The sequence below is a fragment of the Mustela erminea genome, chromosome 18, assembly GCF_009829155.1.
Source record: "Mustela erminea isolate mMusErm1 chromosome 18, mMusErm1.Pri, whole genome shotgun sequence".
NCBI lineage: Eukaryota > Metazoa > Chordata > Mammalia > Carnivora > Mustelidae > Mustela > Mustela erminea.
In genome coordinates, this window is record NC_045631.1 from 36093805 (window position 1) to 36108928 (window position 15124).

Consider the following 15124-nt stretch of genomic DNA (forward strand, 5'->3'; position numbering starts at 1 on the left):
ACCAAGCAGAGAGCCCGACGCGGGGGGGCTCGATCCCAAGACCCTGAGATCATGACCTGAGCCAAAGGCAGAGGCTTAACCCACTGAGCCACCCAGGTGCTCCTCACAGCAGTCTTTTTTTAATCTCTTTTTTTAAATTTATTTTTTATTAACGTATAATGTATTATTAGCCCCAGGGTTACAGGTCTGTGAATCATCAGGCTTACACACTTCACAGCACTCACCGTAGCACATACCTTCCCCAATGTCCATAACCCAACCACCCTCTCCCTATCCCCCTTCCCCCCGGGCAACCCTCAGCACAGCAGTCTTTTTTTTTTTTTTCTTTTTAAGATTTTATTCATTTATTTGACAGACAGAGATCACAAGTAGGCAGAGAGGCAGGCAGAGAGAGAGAGGGAGAAGCAGGCTCCCCGCTGAGCAGAGAGCCCAATGCGGGGCTTGATCCCAGGACCCTAGGATCATGACCTGAGCTGAAGGCAGAGGCTTTAACCCACTGAGCCACCCAGGCACCCCATCAGCACAGCAGTCTTATTCATAATAGCTAACATGTTGGAAACAACCCAAGTGACCCCTGACAAGTGAGTGGATAAACAAAATGTGATCTACACACATAATAAAATGTTGTTCAACTTTAAAAAGGAAAGAAATTCTGACACATGCGAGAACATGGATGAACCTTGAAGATACGATACTGAGTGGAATGAGCCAGTCTCAAAATAACCCAGATATTGTCTGATTCCCTTTATATGATGTACCCGGAGTAGGTCAACTTCCTAGGAACAGGAAAGAGACTGGCAGTTGCCAGGGGCTGGGGGAACAGGGGGGGAATGGGGAGTTGTTTAATTGGGTACAGGGTTTCAGTTTTGCAAGATGAAAAGAGTTCTGGAGATTGGCCACACGACACTGTGAATATTCTTAACACTGACCTGTACAATTATAAATGGTCAAGGTGATAAATTTTATGGCATGCGTGTTTGGCAACAATTAAAAATAAGTTAATTTAAAATCAAAACTTTCACTGGTGCCTCATGGTTTTTAGGGCAAAGGCCAAAACTTTTTTTTTTTTTTTAAGATTTTATTTATTTATTTGACAGGCAGAGATCACAAGTAGGCAGAGAGGCAGGCAGAGAGAGAGAGGAGGAAACAGGCTCCCTGCTGAGCAGAGAGCCAGATTCGGGGCTTGATCCCAGGACCCTGGAATCATGACCTAAGCCGAAGGCAGAGGCTTTAACCCACCCAGGTGCCCTCAAAGACCAAAACTTTAACCAAGGTCTTTAAGGATCTGCTTTGCCCTGTACCCACCTCTTCCTCATCTCCAGTTACACCAAATTACACCAGAATGCTGGTCTACTCACCATTCCTTGGCTCACACCTTTAAAGACTTTCCATCACTGGATGGAAGCTGAGTGATTCACATGGATGTGTGAAGGCAGGAAGGTGGTGGGGGGTAGGGGAGGAAGGAAGGGGCGCATATATAGACCCGAGCTGGGCTGAGCTGGGCAGCTGTATGGGCTGACCCCCTAGAGGATGGGAGAGAGCCCTGTACCTTTTCTCCGATCTCTGTCTGGTCCCCGCCAGGCAGCATCTCCAGGTCAGCTAGCAAGGCACAGGCTTCCAGAGCCCGATGGTACCTCTTGGGATCCAGGGCTCGGCCAAACAGTACGTTTTCCTGAAGCGTGCAATTCTGGATCCATGCCTGCTGGGGCACATAGGCCACGGAGCCCTGGCCAGAGGAGAAGTTATCTCAGGGTCCACACGAGGCCTGGCCTAGCAGCCCTTGCCAGGAGTTCTGCCCTCTCTCTTACCTTCACACACACCGTGCCTTCCAGTTTCTCCATCTCTCCCAGCAGGGCAGACACCAGGGAAGACTTCCCACAGCCCACGGGCCCCACCACGGCCACCAGTGCCCCTTTTGGCACCTGGATGTCTAGGCTGAGGGCAAGGAGGCCAGGAGCCCAGTTAGAGGTAGGGATCAGGATTTTGGTCTCCCCACCTTCCACCTAGAGACCCAAGCCCTCCTCCCTTTCAGACGCTACCCTGACAAGCAGAGGCTCTCCTTGCTTTCCAGCCCACAGATGGGGGCTGGAGGGGTGTGGCCGGGGGTTACTGGGTTCTGCTACTGATCTGAACTTTGGCTCACTTCAGGTAGCTGGGAAGGGACAGGAGACGCTGGTACCTGTGCAGTGTAGGGGGCAGGTCCTGGGCCCAGGTGAAGGTGCCATTGTGTATGGTGACAGCATATCCTGGGAGGACCAAGACGTACAGGGCCAGGGTCAGGGGGTGCAGGGCAAGGTGGGGCGAATCCCTGGGGGGGGGAGGGACTCAAGGGGAAGGGCAGGAAGTCCAGGGGCTGGGAGCCCTAGGAAAGGAAGAAAAGTGGGGGAGGCCTGGGGGTGTAGACTGAGGAAGAGCCCAGAAGAGGGAGAAAGTGGCGCTGGTGGGAAAAGGGGAAGAGGAAATGGCAGTCACAAGAAACAAGTCAGAAGCTTAGAACAAAAGACTTTCTGGAGCAGGGGCTGGGGCAAGGGCAGTCCAGGGAAAGAGTGTCTGGACCTGGGGTGATGATCTTTCTTTCCACACACTGGGGGTCAAGTTCATCTTGGCTCAGGAAATGCTGGATCCGTTTCAGAGACACACTGGTCTGCAGGAGAGTGAGTCAGCCTTGGAAGCTGGCTCCTCCCCCGCCCCTCACTTCCTGTAGCCTGCGCCACCCCTCCCCGACTTCCTGGGAGAGGCAGGGCGTCCTAAGGGCCCAGATGGGGTGAGGGGCCCCTCCCATGACTGAGACTTCTCTGGTTCCCACTGCCAAAGTCAGGGTCCATGATGGTAAGAGGAGGTTGTCTTCAGAGCTTCAGGTTTCTGGGGACCTCACCTGTCCCCCTCTGACTCCAAACGACCCTTGATTCTGATGGCTTCATGCCAAATACCCACCCCCTCAATTCCAGGAGCACTCTTTGATTATCTCCTGACCCTAACAACCTGCGCAGACTCCAGCAGAACGCCCAGCCCTGCCCCGGCTCACCTGGATCAGGCTGCTGATTAACTGAGGCAACATGTTGAGGGGAATCTTTAAAATATTGAACAGGGACACGGACACAAAGGCCTTCTCAGCGTCTAGCACGTTGTCTGGGTCCACAGACACATACACCCCAAGCGTGGTCAGGGTCACCTGGGAAGGGGGTGGAAGGTGGGTATCAGAATGGAGCCTGTTGGGCCCAGAGGGCTGGGCTGGCCAGGTTGGCAGGGGGGAGACCCGCCCCGGGGGAAGAGCCTCACCAGGACGGGGGTGCAGACCCAGGTGAAGGTGGAGATGGCTTGGAGGTAGGCGGACTTGCGCAGCAGCCGGAGCTCGTCCTCCCGGATGCCTTCTACCTTCTCCAAGAAACTCGGCTCCCAGGCATACAGCTTTAGCACCTTGATGCCAGCCAGGATCTCATTCATCAGCTTGATGCGTGAGTCCTTGAACTTCATTTGCTCTGCCTGTGGAAAGAGTGGCACTGGGGTGCCCTGCTCCCCTTCCCAGACCTCCGCCCCCAGGGGCTCCCACCTTCCAGGCACTCACAATGCCCAGCGGCCATTCGGACGGCTCCCATGTCTCTTCCCTCCTCCTGCAGGGCCGGGGCTGTCCCTCAGCCCCCAGGTGCCCAGCCCAGCCCAGCTTCCCCTTCTCCTCCGTGCACAGAGCGCAGCTCCAGCCTTCTGTGCCCCCATCCCTGACCTCCCCACCACTACCCCCCAGGCTGAATTCTCTGCCACCTTTCCTGGGTTTCTAAGCCATGTTGTTCTTTCCCATCATTTCCGAGGAGGTCTTTGTGCATGCAAGACTGGATCCACCATTAGACTGGGAGCCTGCTGGGGGCACAGATCACTTCCTTCTTTCTGCTTCCCCAGACCCTCACCCAGGGCACAGCACACCAAATTGATGATTCATTCAACACGACTTAGTGAACGCCTACTATGTCCCAGGCCGTTGTTGGACACCCAGAAGATCAAACATGGTCCCAGCCAGCCTGAAGCTGACAGTCTGATGGGGGAGGCAGATAGACAGCAGTTACCTGAGTAAATGCTTAATAAGTCAGTGTGTGTATTCCTTTTTTTTTTTTTTTTTAAGATTTATTTATTTGAGAGAGTGTGTGCATGCGGCAGGGGTGGGGTGGTGGAGACAGAGGGAGAGGGAGAAGGAGAAATCTCCAGCAGACTTCCTGCTGAGTGAGCAAGGAGCCCTATGGCGGGGGGGGGGCTCCATCCACGACCCTGAGATTCTGACCTGAGCTGCCATCAAGAATCAGACACTTAGCCATGAGCCATCCAGGTGCCCCAGTAGGCACATTCTGAAGGGAAACAACAAGATACTGTGAGAGATGGGGTGGGGACTGGGAAGCCAGAGTTCATGCCGGGGAAGAAAGGGGTGGAGTGAGCAGGGAAGGAAGGGATGAGGTGGGTCCCAGGAAACAGGGGGTGGGGTGGCTCAGAGATCCGCAGAGCTTGGCGCTTTGGAGAAAAGAAAGAAGGCCGGAGTGGCTGCCACTGGGCCACTCCCCAGTGAGCAGGGGCCTGGTGGGTGGGTGGTCAGAGGGCATTTATCATTTATTCTACATGCACTGGAGATTCTTTCTGATAAATATTTGCAAATAAAGGACTGGATGACTGGCTCTTCACACTGGGCACAGTGTGGGAGAGAGAAGGCTCTCGTTAGACCCAAAGACCCGGGTTTGAGTCCCCACGGCCCTGATCTCTGTTTCTCTCTGGGCTTTGGCTGTTCAGCTACAAACTGAGAATGTTGCTATAAGACCCTCTCGGGGTGCTGTGAGGATAGAGTGAGCTGAGGCTTGTGGAAGTGGCTTATGGTCATCCCCCACTCAGTAAGCAAGGCAACCGAGGGGCCCCAGGCTAGTGAGGGTTTCCCCCTAGGCAGCGGCCAGTGGCTCGGGGCAGGAGGCACAGACCCACCAGAGCCCTTACCTGGAACGCACGCATCTTCATGGCCACGGCTCCATTGAGCGGGATCAGCAAGACCATGAGAGCGACCCCAGCCAGGATGGAGGGACCCAGGTTCTGAGAAGGCACGGGCGGATGGATAAGACAGATAATTAAAGTATGTGCACGGGATCCCACAGACAAAACCCTATTGATCAGAGACATGGGGCTGTGCAGGAAGCAAAAGATGGCAGTCAGCCAAATGGATAGCGAAAAGCAGATATACAGAGAGAGCCCAAATGCTGAGAACATGGGCAGAAGCTGCCAGCCATCAGATAAGGACAGCAGACGGGGACAAAGAGGCAAACATAGAAGGGTGTCCGGACACATGGGAAGGCAAGTACAGACTGACCGACAATGATGGCCAGACTCTCACCCACCCCGCCTCCAAGTCCCTGTTCCCTCCCCTGGGATCTGTGAGAAGGCTAACGGCAGAGGCTGGAAAGGCTCAGGCGCAGACACCGGCGTCCTCACCATCCTGTCCCTGACCCAAATAGCTAGAGAAGTCCTTGTGTCCATTACGCAGCCCTCCGCTGACCCAGACTTGCCCTCTCTTGTCCTTTCTCAGCAGGGTCAAGGTCAGAGGAAGGGGGTGGAGGCCAGAGCTTAAGCGTCACCTGCCAGAGGAAGTACATTGCCAGAATGATCTGCAGGGGTACGGACACCACCAGGTTGAGGAAGGGAGCGAGATCCATGAAGCGCTGGGCGTCTGTAGACATGAGGTTGACAATTTCTCCCACCGGGGACTCCCGTTTGGCTGAATTGCTGATAACCAGAGCCTGCAGGTAGACAGTGGGGTGATGGACTGGGCCCCAGACCTCTCCAAGGCCCCCCAAGCTGGCTCCTAGAGCCCCCCACTGCCCTGTCCCAGCTGACCTTCCTATAGATGACACCAATGATAGCCAAACGAAGTTTCAGTGCCTTCGCAAAGACGAAGTGATAAAACTGCTGTAAAATCAGGGTCTGCATCATGGAGCACGCAAACATCAGCCCGGCCACCAGGAAGCCCCACCAGGTGGGGGCCGTGGGGTTGGAGATAAAACTGATCAGGATGCTGTAGGGACGGAAGTGGGGCATGAGAGTGGGAGGCTCCCCAGGCTGCTTGGTCTATGGCCGCCCTTCCCTTCCGCCCTCAGCCTCCACTCAGGGCTGCCTCTGAAACCTCCCAGGGCGGGGGAGCTTCTGGCCCCCCACGCCCCCACCCAGACCATCCCCACAGCCAGACTCAGCCCTGGGCTGCCTCAAGACCATAACCCTCCAACTTTCCTCCCTTCTGTCCTCCCCGATTTCCCTACCTGCCATGGCTCGGCCGCCCGCCCCTTCCATCGCGCTCAATGCCAGCCTACCCACCCGCCTTTCTTGCCTCTTGGACCACACAGCAGGAAGAAATGCCCCATGTCCACAGATTAGACTTTCCTGCATCTTCTCCTTGGCTGCTGAGGGCCCGAGAGCCTACCATATAACCCTACAGGCTCTCCCCTCCAAATCCAAAATCCACCCTCTCCAACATCAGCGGCCCCCCGGTGCTGCCCAGTGACCTTCCCCAGGGCTCTAAGCTACTTCTTGTCCCCCAGCTCCCTTCAGCTCTGCTCTCTTACCTTCTCTCTGCCCCCAGTCCCCACCCTGCTCAGTAGCTACCTATTTATGTCTTGTCTCTTAACCACCCAGTGAGAACTCCCTGCCAACCACAGCCTTCCCTTCGAGCACTGGCTCTCTTTCTCCTCTGCCTCAGGACAGGTGTCCCTCTGGCTTTCTGAGCCCTGTCCCACTGATTCCCTGACCACCTGCCCAGGACCATGTTCCATCATTGTTCTCCTTTCTCCTGATGGCCGATATAACTATCTCTGCTGGTGACTCTACCTTCACCTATTGGTATGACCAAGTCTCTCCCGTGTTGGGACAAAACTTCCCTCGATCCCTGGAGCTACTCCCATAGCCATACGCCTCTCCTCCTGCTCTGGGTTGATTGCAAAACGTGCTAACTTCTAGCACCTGTGAATGTGACCTTATTTGAAGACAGGCTCTTTGCAGATGGAATCAAGTTAAAATGTGGTTATCGTGGGAGCACCTGGGTGGCTCAGTGAGTTAAGCCTCTGCCTTCCGCTCAGCTCATGGTCTCAGGCTCCTGGAATCGAGCCCCACATTGGGCTCTCTGCTCAGCAGGGAGCCTGCTTCCTCCTCTCTCTCTGCCTGCTTGTGATCTCTCTCTGTCAAATAAATAAATAAAATCTTTAAAAAATTAATTAAAAAATACCGTTATCCTGGAGTAGGGTGAGCTCTAATTCCAGGGACTAGTGTCTTAATGAGAGAAGAAAGGGATTTGCACACAGAGACACAGACGGGAGTGTGCACACACACATGCACACGGGAGAATGCTGGAAGCAGAGATTGGAGTGATGTGTCTACAGGCCTAGGAATGCCAAGGATTGCCAGCAACCACCAGGAACTAGGAGGCCTGATACAGATTCTCATTCAGAACCTCCAGAAGGAGCCAACCCTCCAACAACTTGATTTCAGACTTCTGGTGTTCAGAACTGTGAGAGAATAAATTCCTATTGTTTTAAGCCTCTTAGTTTGTGGCAATTTGTTCCGGGCAGCCACAGAAAATGAGTATGTGTTCTTTACAGGAAGTTTCTAGGTCTCCATGGTCCCTGTTCTCCAAGGCAGGTCCCCTGCTCTAGGCGCTTCCCCTCTGTCTCAGCCTCCATTCTTGGTGCGCACTAACAAATCCAGGTTGCCTGCCTCAGGCTCTGTTTTTCTGGTCAGCTTGCTGTCCTGAAGGCCATACCTTGTCCCAGAAGCATTCTCTGCACTCTGCGCCATGATCTGCTCTTTCCCGAGCTCTGGCCCTTCCAAGCCAGTTTTGTGCTCACCCCTTAACGGTCATAGTTCCCTAGGACTCTGTCTGGGGCCCCCTCCATGAGCCCTCTGGGAGAGCCCAGCCACAGGGCCCTAGGCTTCTACCCAATGGCCCTGAAAACATGGTCTCCAGTGAGCTGGGACTGTCCCCTTGGCCCCCCACCACCGCACCTCGGCCCCAATGTAATCCAGACTCAACTCACCACCCTGCCTGGTGCCCAGACCCTTCCATCCAGGACATTCATTATCCCAGTGAAAGAGATTCATTGCCCTCCACTTACCCACGTCAGAGCCCAGGTGGTGTCTGACCCCTCCCTCACCCCGGGACACACCCACTCCCCAGCAGCACCTGAGTCCTAGCTCATTCCAGGCCTGAACCGACCAGTCCTCCTCTGACCTGATCATCCCCCTTCCATCCATCCAGCCACCCCTCCCAACACCCCCCCCCCCCATGACTGGCAGGGAGATCCTTCTGAAACGCACACTAGATGCCCCTCCTGGGCATCAACTCTTCCAAGGATTTCCTTGGCACTCCCTCTCTCGCCCCTGCCTCTGGTCACATTGTCCTCCACAATTCAGAAATACCTTGAGTTCTTGAGCCATGCCGGTGGAGACCCTGGTGATTTGACATAGGGGCTTGCCCTCTCCCCTCCTTCCTCACCTAGTCAATGAACACCTGCCTGTCCTTCCAAGCTTGATGACCTCCCTGGCTGGCAGGGACGCCCCTGATCCTGCTCCTCCCCAGGCTGGCTTCCCCACCCCTCCTGGGAATTTCCAGACACCTGACTACACCTCGGCCTGCACTCCACTCTAACGGGGTTACACGCTGGTTTCTCCTGCAAGACTTTGAGATCCTGTCTTATGTATCCCTGTATTCCTCGTGGCTGGCCCCATTCAGGTATACTGGGGGCTCAATAAATATTCTTTGAGTGAGAATGCAGACATGCATGAATGGAGGGACAAGGTGTTGGGGGCTCAGCTGCTAGGCGGTTCTCCTTCTTACCCCCTCATTTGAGAGCTCCTCCCAGTCCAAGCCACCCAAGCAACAGACGACAGAGCCTATCAACGGGAAACAGCACTGCAGCTGGAGTTCACAGCCCCAGACTCCCATCCATCCTGACCAGCTGTGTGCCCTGGGGCCAGTTCGCCTCTCTGATTTTCTGCTTCCTCATGTGTTTGTTTTGCTTTGAGTTTTCCTGCTTCCTCTCTTGCAAAATGGGAAGAGGGCCACCTGTCTGTAGGATCCTTGGGGGGATTTAAAGACAGTCTTTTTTTTTTTTTAATGTGAATTGAGAAACTGCACTCGCCAAAGGTCACCCAGGGAGTGGGGATAGGCCCTTCAGTCCTGCTCTAGGACTCACTTCACTTCATGTGGTCCCTCTGGGCTCAGTCCTCAGGGACATCCAGCCAGCCCCCACTACCCAGGGGAGGGTGGCCACCAGAGCACATGTGGTCAGACCTGAGCAGCTGTGGATTGACGAAGGAGAGCAGGTCCTGGGCCACCTTGAGGCATATGCTGATGAGGAGGCTGGAACGGAAGGTGACCAGCAGGGCCCACAGGAAGGAGGGCTGCTGGGGCCTGCGCCGGCCCCCCAGCAGCATCTCGTCCTCACCGGACACTCTCTTCCCCGATGACACCGCAGTCTTGTGTCTGGTTCCGGGAGGAAGAAGCCATGGGGAGAAACAGGCACATGTGCCCCAGGAGCCAAGCACAGCTGGGGCTGGCGAGCAAAGCTGCCAGTGGGAGCTCCCTTCAGCCAGAGGGTCCTCTCCTCCAGCCCCTGCCTCCAAACAGGAGGAGGCAGGATTGAGAGGAGAGGCTGGCCTCAATCTTCTTCCCTTGGCCCCTTCCCCTTCCAATGGAAGTCCCTGGAAACCAGCTTTCAGGCAGGGCAGGGTAAGCCCGGACACCTGGGTGTGAGGGCAGCTCTGCCACCAGCCACTAGGGGGCGTGGGGGGGCACTGTCCTATCTTCACTCCTGCGCCTCCCCAACAGAGTGTCCCCTGCAGGGCTATTGGAGATTGGGCTCATCTACTCATCTGGGACCACATTTGGGCCCTCTGGAGTCATTAGGGCTGGGGAGAGCTGGCACCACTTCGGGCTGAGTGTCTCAGCTCGGGATCCCTCTGCACCTGCTCTTCTCCCCACCCCGACCCTTGGGATCACCTCAGTCCCCTGCAGGAGACTTGGGGCGTGTGTAGTGGGGTAGGTTGGGGGAACGAGGGGACCCCAGGGAGGGGCTCACCGCGCAGTGGTCTTCTGAAGCTTCTTCCAGGCCTCCAGCAGCCCATGCACCACGTTCTGCGAACAGTCCTCCTCCTTCAGGGACCAGAGGTCCTGCTCCTCCAGCGGGCGCCGGTACCCAAGGATGGCCATCCTGGGGTGGGCAGCAACCCCACACAGGGGCAGAGCTGAGCAGCCTCAAGCTGGGGACCAGGGTCTCCAGAGCCCCTAGGCCTCCAGAGGAGGACATCCCTAAGGTGCTATGGCCAAGGGTGGTGCGCCCTTTATTCCCCCAGAGAGCAGGCTGGAGGTCACTGCCTCCCATGTCAGGTTCTGACCTCGGCCCCCCCTCCCCAGATGCTCCGTTGACCCTGGGAGCCTGGTAATGAACTTCACGCTGACTGGGGCCCGGGAGAGGACAAGGCTAGGTGGATGGAGTCCCAGACCCAGGTGTCTCAGTGCGGTGTGGCTAATGAGCTGTCACCCAGGTCACAGACACAATTATCCTGCTCAAGCCGCTCGGAGGGGCGGCCAAGGAAATGACAAGCTGCAAGCTTATCCTGGACCCAAGAGCTGGGAACTAATTACAGGTCCTCTCCAGGTCCCTGGGCCTGTTCCTGTGATGTGACAGATGCAGGGCTGGCCTATCACCTGGGATCAGAGCTGGGCCAGCCTGGCCTCCATACTCAGCCCCTAGCCCAAAAAGACAGGTTTCCCTACCCTCACCCGCCCACGGGGCCGGTTTGGGGCAGAGGAAAGAGCCTCAACTTCTGGCCCACTTCCCTTCCTCTCCACCTCCTGTCTCCTCCTCCCTCTGGCCCAGGCTGGAAGAAGAGCCAACTCACTTTGTGAACCACCAGAAACACAGGCGGGAGAGGAAGCCAGCACTGAGCTCCGGGCAGGGATTCTAGAAGAGGAGAGGGCAGGATGGGAAGAATCCTCTCAAACCAGAGTGGAGGGAGCAGGAAACTTTGTTCCTTCCTACCCTCAGCCCCAGGAGTGCAGATGATATGGGGATGGAAAGAACTAGAAGGAACGGAGGCTGCTGGTAATGGGCTGGGCTGAGACGTGGGCCATGGAACCCCCGCAACCACCCAGCCTCCATGGAAAACTCACAGGGCTGACATTCCTTGGGGAGAAAAATGGCGGCTTCTCCCTGAAGCAGGACAGGATGAGAGCAAAGAGCACCAGGGCGAAGTAGATGTAGAAAGTGGTGAAGCGGAAGGGGTCCGAGATCTTGCCCTAGGGGGAGAGTGCAGAGGGACCTCAGAGGCACGGGGAACTCTGGGTCTCCAGTCCTGCCCTGAGAGGTCCTCTGGGGCATCAGGTGCCTCAGGGGTAGGAGGCAGCTCCGAGGTGGCCCCTGGGTCTCCCACCCAGAGAGTTCTGAGAGATGGGGAAAGGTCATAGGGGGACCACTGTTCAGTGATGGCTGGCCAAGCACCTCCCCTCCATCACCTTGTCCAACCCTCCCTACGAAGTACGAAATCTTATGATATCCTGTTTGCAGTTGAGGAAATGAGCCTCCAAAAGGCTGAGCAACTTGCCCAGGGTCACACAGACAGTAAGCAGAGCAGCCTGAACGTGCCCTTCTGACTACCACATTTGACTGCCTCCCCTTGACATGGAGAAAGGACCCACCCCATCACTGCAGTGAAGGTCAAGATGAAGCCCACACAACGGAGGCGGAAGGGAAGAAAGGCGAGAGCAGGATAATGGGACTTCCAGGTAGGACGAAACTACTCATGCGTGTCTGCCCCCATGTGCTCCTTACCCAGACACTGGCCGACACCGCATCCCACACTACGCTCGGTGGTGGCGGTCATGGCTAAGAACGGCCCCTTGTACGTCCGTGAACATCCCACGAGGGCTGTGTCCGGCCCCATTCCCCTGTGCTACATGGGCCTCACCCTCAGGCCTCCAGCCTGCTTCCTGGCAGAGATGCAGCAAGTAGGGGACAACATGGAAAGGCCTGAACAGAAGGGGAGGTCCTGGGAGCAGGGGAGGGGCAGCCCAGGACCCAGTAGTGACCTTGAGCCCTGAGACCATCCCCCAGACAGTGTTGCCCCTGGCAGGTTCCCCTCCTTCCCCTTACCTTTGCCATGGCCAGCAAGATCCTGGAGCGGAAGGGGACGATGGCACAGACCACACACAGAAACCAGAAGATGATGAGGACCCCCGAGGACTGTACCCCCCGCAGCCGATCATACTGGATTAGCAGGGTGGCCAGCAGCTGCGTAGGAAGGGCGAGGAAGGCTGGGCCAGAGCACATCTGGACCTGCCTCTGTCCTCCCCACCCCACATGGCCAGATGTTTTTGTGGTCACCCCATCCTCTTCCCACTGCTACAGTGTCTAGCCCTCTCCTGAGAGCCCACTGTTTCCCCAGCACAACCCCACAACCCACTGGAGACTCCCTGTATCCCCTTCCTGGGCCCCACACTGACCATGGTGATCCCCACCACCAAGGGGGTGACAAAGAAGATTGGGGCGGGGGCCCCACCGTGAACCAGGCCATGGAAGGAGTAGAAGAGGTCAGCCCAGGAGACACACCACAGCAGGACGCCTGAGACCTACAAACAGGACACACATTGGGGACTCCATCTCCAAAAGGAGGGACGGTTCCCCCCAAAGAAGGGCCTTTTATTCTGAAATGGCCAGACCTGCCCTGGGTCCAGCCCCCTGAAGCTAGGCTGGGCACGGCTAGAACGTTGCCAGAGAACTTTCCTGAACTTCCGCAAACAGAGACTATCTCGTTTGACTGCAGACCCAGCTGGCAGGCTGCCATGGCCCTGAGCAGCTGGCTGGGCAGGTGTCTCGAGGACACATCGATGGTTGTTTGGCAGGGCGGAGAGGAGAACCTTGAAATGGAGAACCTTCCAAGTGCCAGCCCCGCGCCCCCCTCCCCCGCCCCCGGGAGATCCCTGGGCCCCTGACCGTCTTGAGCCTGGAGAGGCGGGAGAGGACGATGTAGCCTCCGCAGTGGTATTCCCGATAGAGCAGGTAGCCGGGCAGGGCAGCCCACAGGTAGAAGCAGGGCGCCCAGGCCAGCAGAGAATTCTGGAAGCAGGGAGTGAGGTCCGGGCTGTCAGTGTGCACGGACAGATTGGAGTCCTGGGGACAGAAAGAACAGGACAGCGCTGCAGCAGCTGCGACTGCAGAATGGGGCCCCTCCGTCAAGGAAGGGGATGGGGTCTGGGAGGCGCTCCCTGAGCTCTGGGGATCAGAAGGCGGAGGATGGTGATGGATGGTCAGCGTGCAAACGAGCAGGAGCTGGCGGTGTGCACACTTGCCCGCGAGGCCCCGAATGTCCCTGTGTCCCCATTTTCCTCCCTTTCTGATTGAGGTACAATTTAAGTACAATAAACTGCACCCGTGCAAAGGGCACGATCCGAGGGCTTTGGCGTTGTGCGCACTGCAAAGTCACTGCCACAGGTCAGATACAGAATATTTCCATCATCCCACGAGGTACCTTGTAGCCCTCTGCAGTCCGTCCCTCCCAGGAGACCACTGCTCTGCTTTCTGTCATTCTAAATTTCCACTCTTTTTTTTTTTTTCTTTTAAATCAGTGTTTTATTTTATCCACGTAATCATTTGGTAAATATGGTTGAAGAGCCCACTCCCCTAAGCCTTTCCCAGGAGAGAATAGGGAGCTTCTCTGAGCTTTATTTCCTTCTCCTTTAAATTCAGGAAAGTCATCCATCACCCCACCTACCTCACTAGCTAGGCGTGAGCTCAAAGGAGCAAAGATTAAAGGGAGAGCTTTGCAAATCACAAAGCCCCAGGTGACCAACCACCCCACCTTTGGCACTGTCCTGGATTGAGCACAGAAAGTCTCTTGTCCTGGGGAGCCCCTGAGTCCCCATAAGACCCTCTCCCACCTCTGAATATAACTCCACCTACCGAACCTTTCAGAAGGAGATGGGGGAATGCATCAAACACGTATTTTAGGGGCGCCTGGGTGGCTCTGTGGGTTAAGCCTCTGTCTTGGGCTCAGGTCATGATCCCAGGGTTCTGGGATCGAGCCCCGATTCAGGCTCTCTGCACGCGGGAAGCCTGCTTCCCCCCTCTCTTTGCTGCCTCTCTGCCTACTTGTGATTTCTCTCTCTGTCAAATAAATAAATAACATCTTAAAAGAAAAAAAGAACAATGATTAAAAAAAAAAACACGCATTTTAGTGAGATTATTTCTTCCAAGGCCACAAACAAACTGACCTTTCATTCCCCTCTGGCAAAGCATTAGCTGTACTTTCCAGAAAGCTCAGAAAATATAAGGAACAAAAAAACCCACCCGCAATCTCATCTATATGGGACAACAGTTAACACGGGAGGGTATAAAACCTTCTACTTCCTGGGCGCCTGGGTGGTTCAGTGGTTAAGCTGCTGCCTTAAGCTTGGGTCATGACCCCAGGGTCCTGGGATTGAGACCCGCATCGAGCTCTCTGCTTGGCAGGGAGCCTGCTTCCTCCTCTCTCTCTCTGCCTGCCTCCCTGCCTACTTGTGATCTCTGTCTGTCAAATAAATAAATAAAATCTTAAAAAAAAAAAACAAAAAACTTTCTACTTCCTCACTGCCAATTTAAATAATCGCCATGTTTCTTTTTGTCCACACTATATCTTCATATAACTTAACAAGTCAAACCATGAAAAAGAAAATGGTACCCTGCCTCATCATTCCCCACCCCAAGTTCATTTTCCAGCAGCAAATACGTCCAACTTGCTAACTTTGTCCTGGCATCTACTTCCATAGTTTAAAGCAATTTATTCTTACCATTTCTGTTGGATTTACTAATTGTTTGATAATGAAGCTGCATCTGTCTCGTGCTTTCCGTTGGAGTGTCATCCTTCCAGTGTAGAAACACCACAGGTTTTTGTTAAACAAATATTCAGAGCTGACACTTTTTTTTTTTTTTTAAATTTGGCAGGCTTTTTTTTCTTTAAGATTTTTTTTCTTTTTTTTTTTTTCTTTAAGATTTTATTTATTTATTTGACAGACAGAGATCACAAGTAGGCAGAGAGGCAGGTAGAGAGAGAGGAGGAAGTAGGCTCCCCGCTGAGCAGAGAG

The 15124-nt window shown here is 55.1% G+C and overlaps 1 protein-coding gene across 7 annotated transcripts in view; it reads right to left on the reverse strand.

Annotated features, from left to right (window-relative positions):
• Positions 1 to 15124, reverse strand: part of ABCC3 (ATP binding cassette subfamily C member 3) — a 46351-nt gene that overhangs the window by 20365 nt on the left and 10862 nt on the right. For 3 of the 7 annotated variants that reach the window (XM_032319888.1, XM_032319887.1, XM_032319893.1), the window contains exons 2-17: positions 12999 to 13175; positions 12509 to 12634; positions 12159 to 12296; positions 11180 to 11305; positions 10909 to 10970; positions 10086 to 10217; positions 9299 to 9490; positions 5857 to 6034; positions 5598 to 5759; positions 4966 to 5058; positions 3280 to 3483; positions 3026 to 3172; positions 2557 to 2644; positions 2180 to 2246; positions 1809 to 1935; positions 1550 to 1726 (exon numbers count right to left, since the gene is read on the reverse strand). In XM_032319888.1, the coding sequence (XP_032175779.1) occupies positions 1550 to 1726; positions 1809 to 1935; positions 2180 to 2246; positions 2557 to 2644; positions 3026 to 3172; positions 3280 to 3483; positions 4966 to 5058; positions 5598 to 5759; positions 5857 to 6034; positions 9299 to 9490; positions 10086 to 10217; positions 10909 to 10970; positions 11180 to 11305; positions 12159 to 12296; positions 12509 to 12634; positions 12999 to 13175 (2196 nt within the window). Of the gene's footprint in view, positions 1 to 1549; positions 1727 to 1808; positions 1936 to 2179; positions 2247 to 2556; positions 2645 to 3025; positions 3173 to 3279; positions 3484 to 4965; positions 5059 to 5597; positions 5760 to 5856; positions 6035 to 9298; positions 9491 to 10085; positions 10218 to 10908; positions 10971 to 11179; positions 11306 to 12158; positions 12297 to 12508; positions 12635 to 12998; positions 13176 to 15124 lie in introns of those variants that run through there. The other 4 variants (XM_032319890.1, XM_032319891.1, XM_032319892.1 and 1 more) reach the window with 4 other exon arrangements.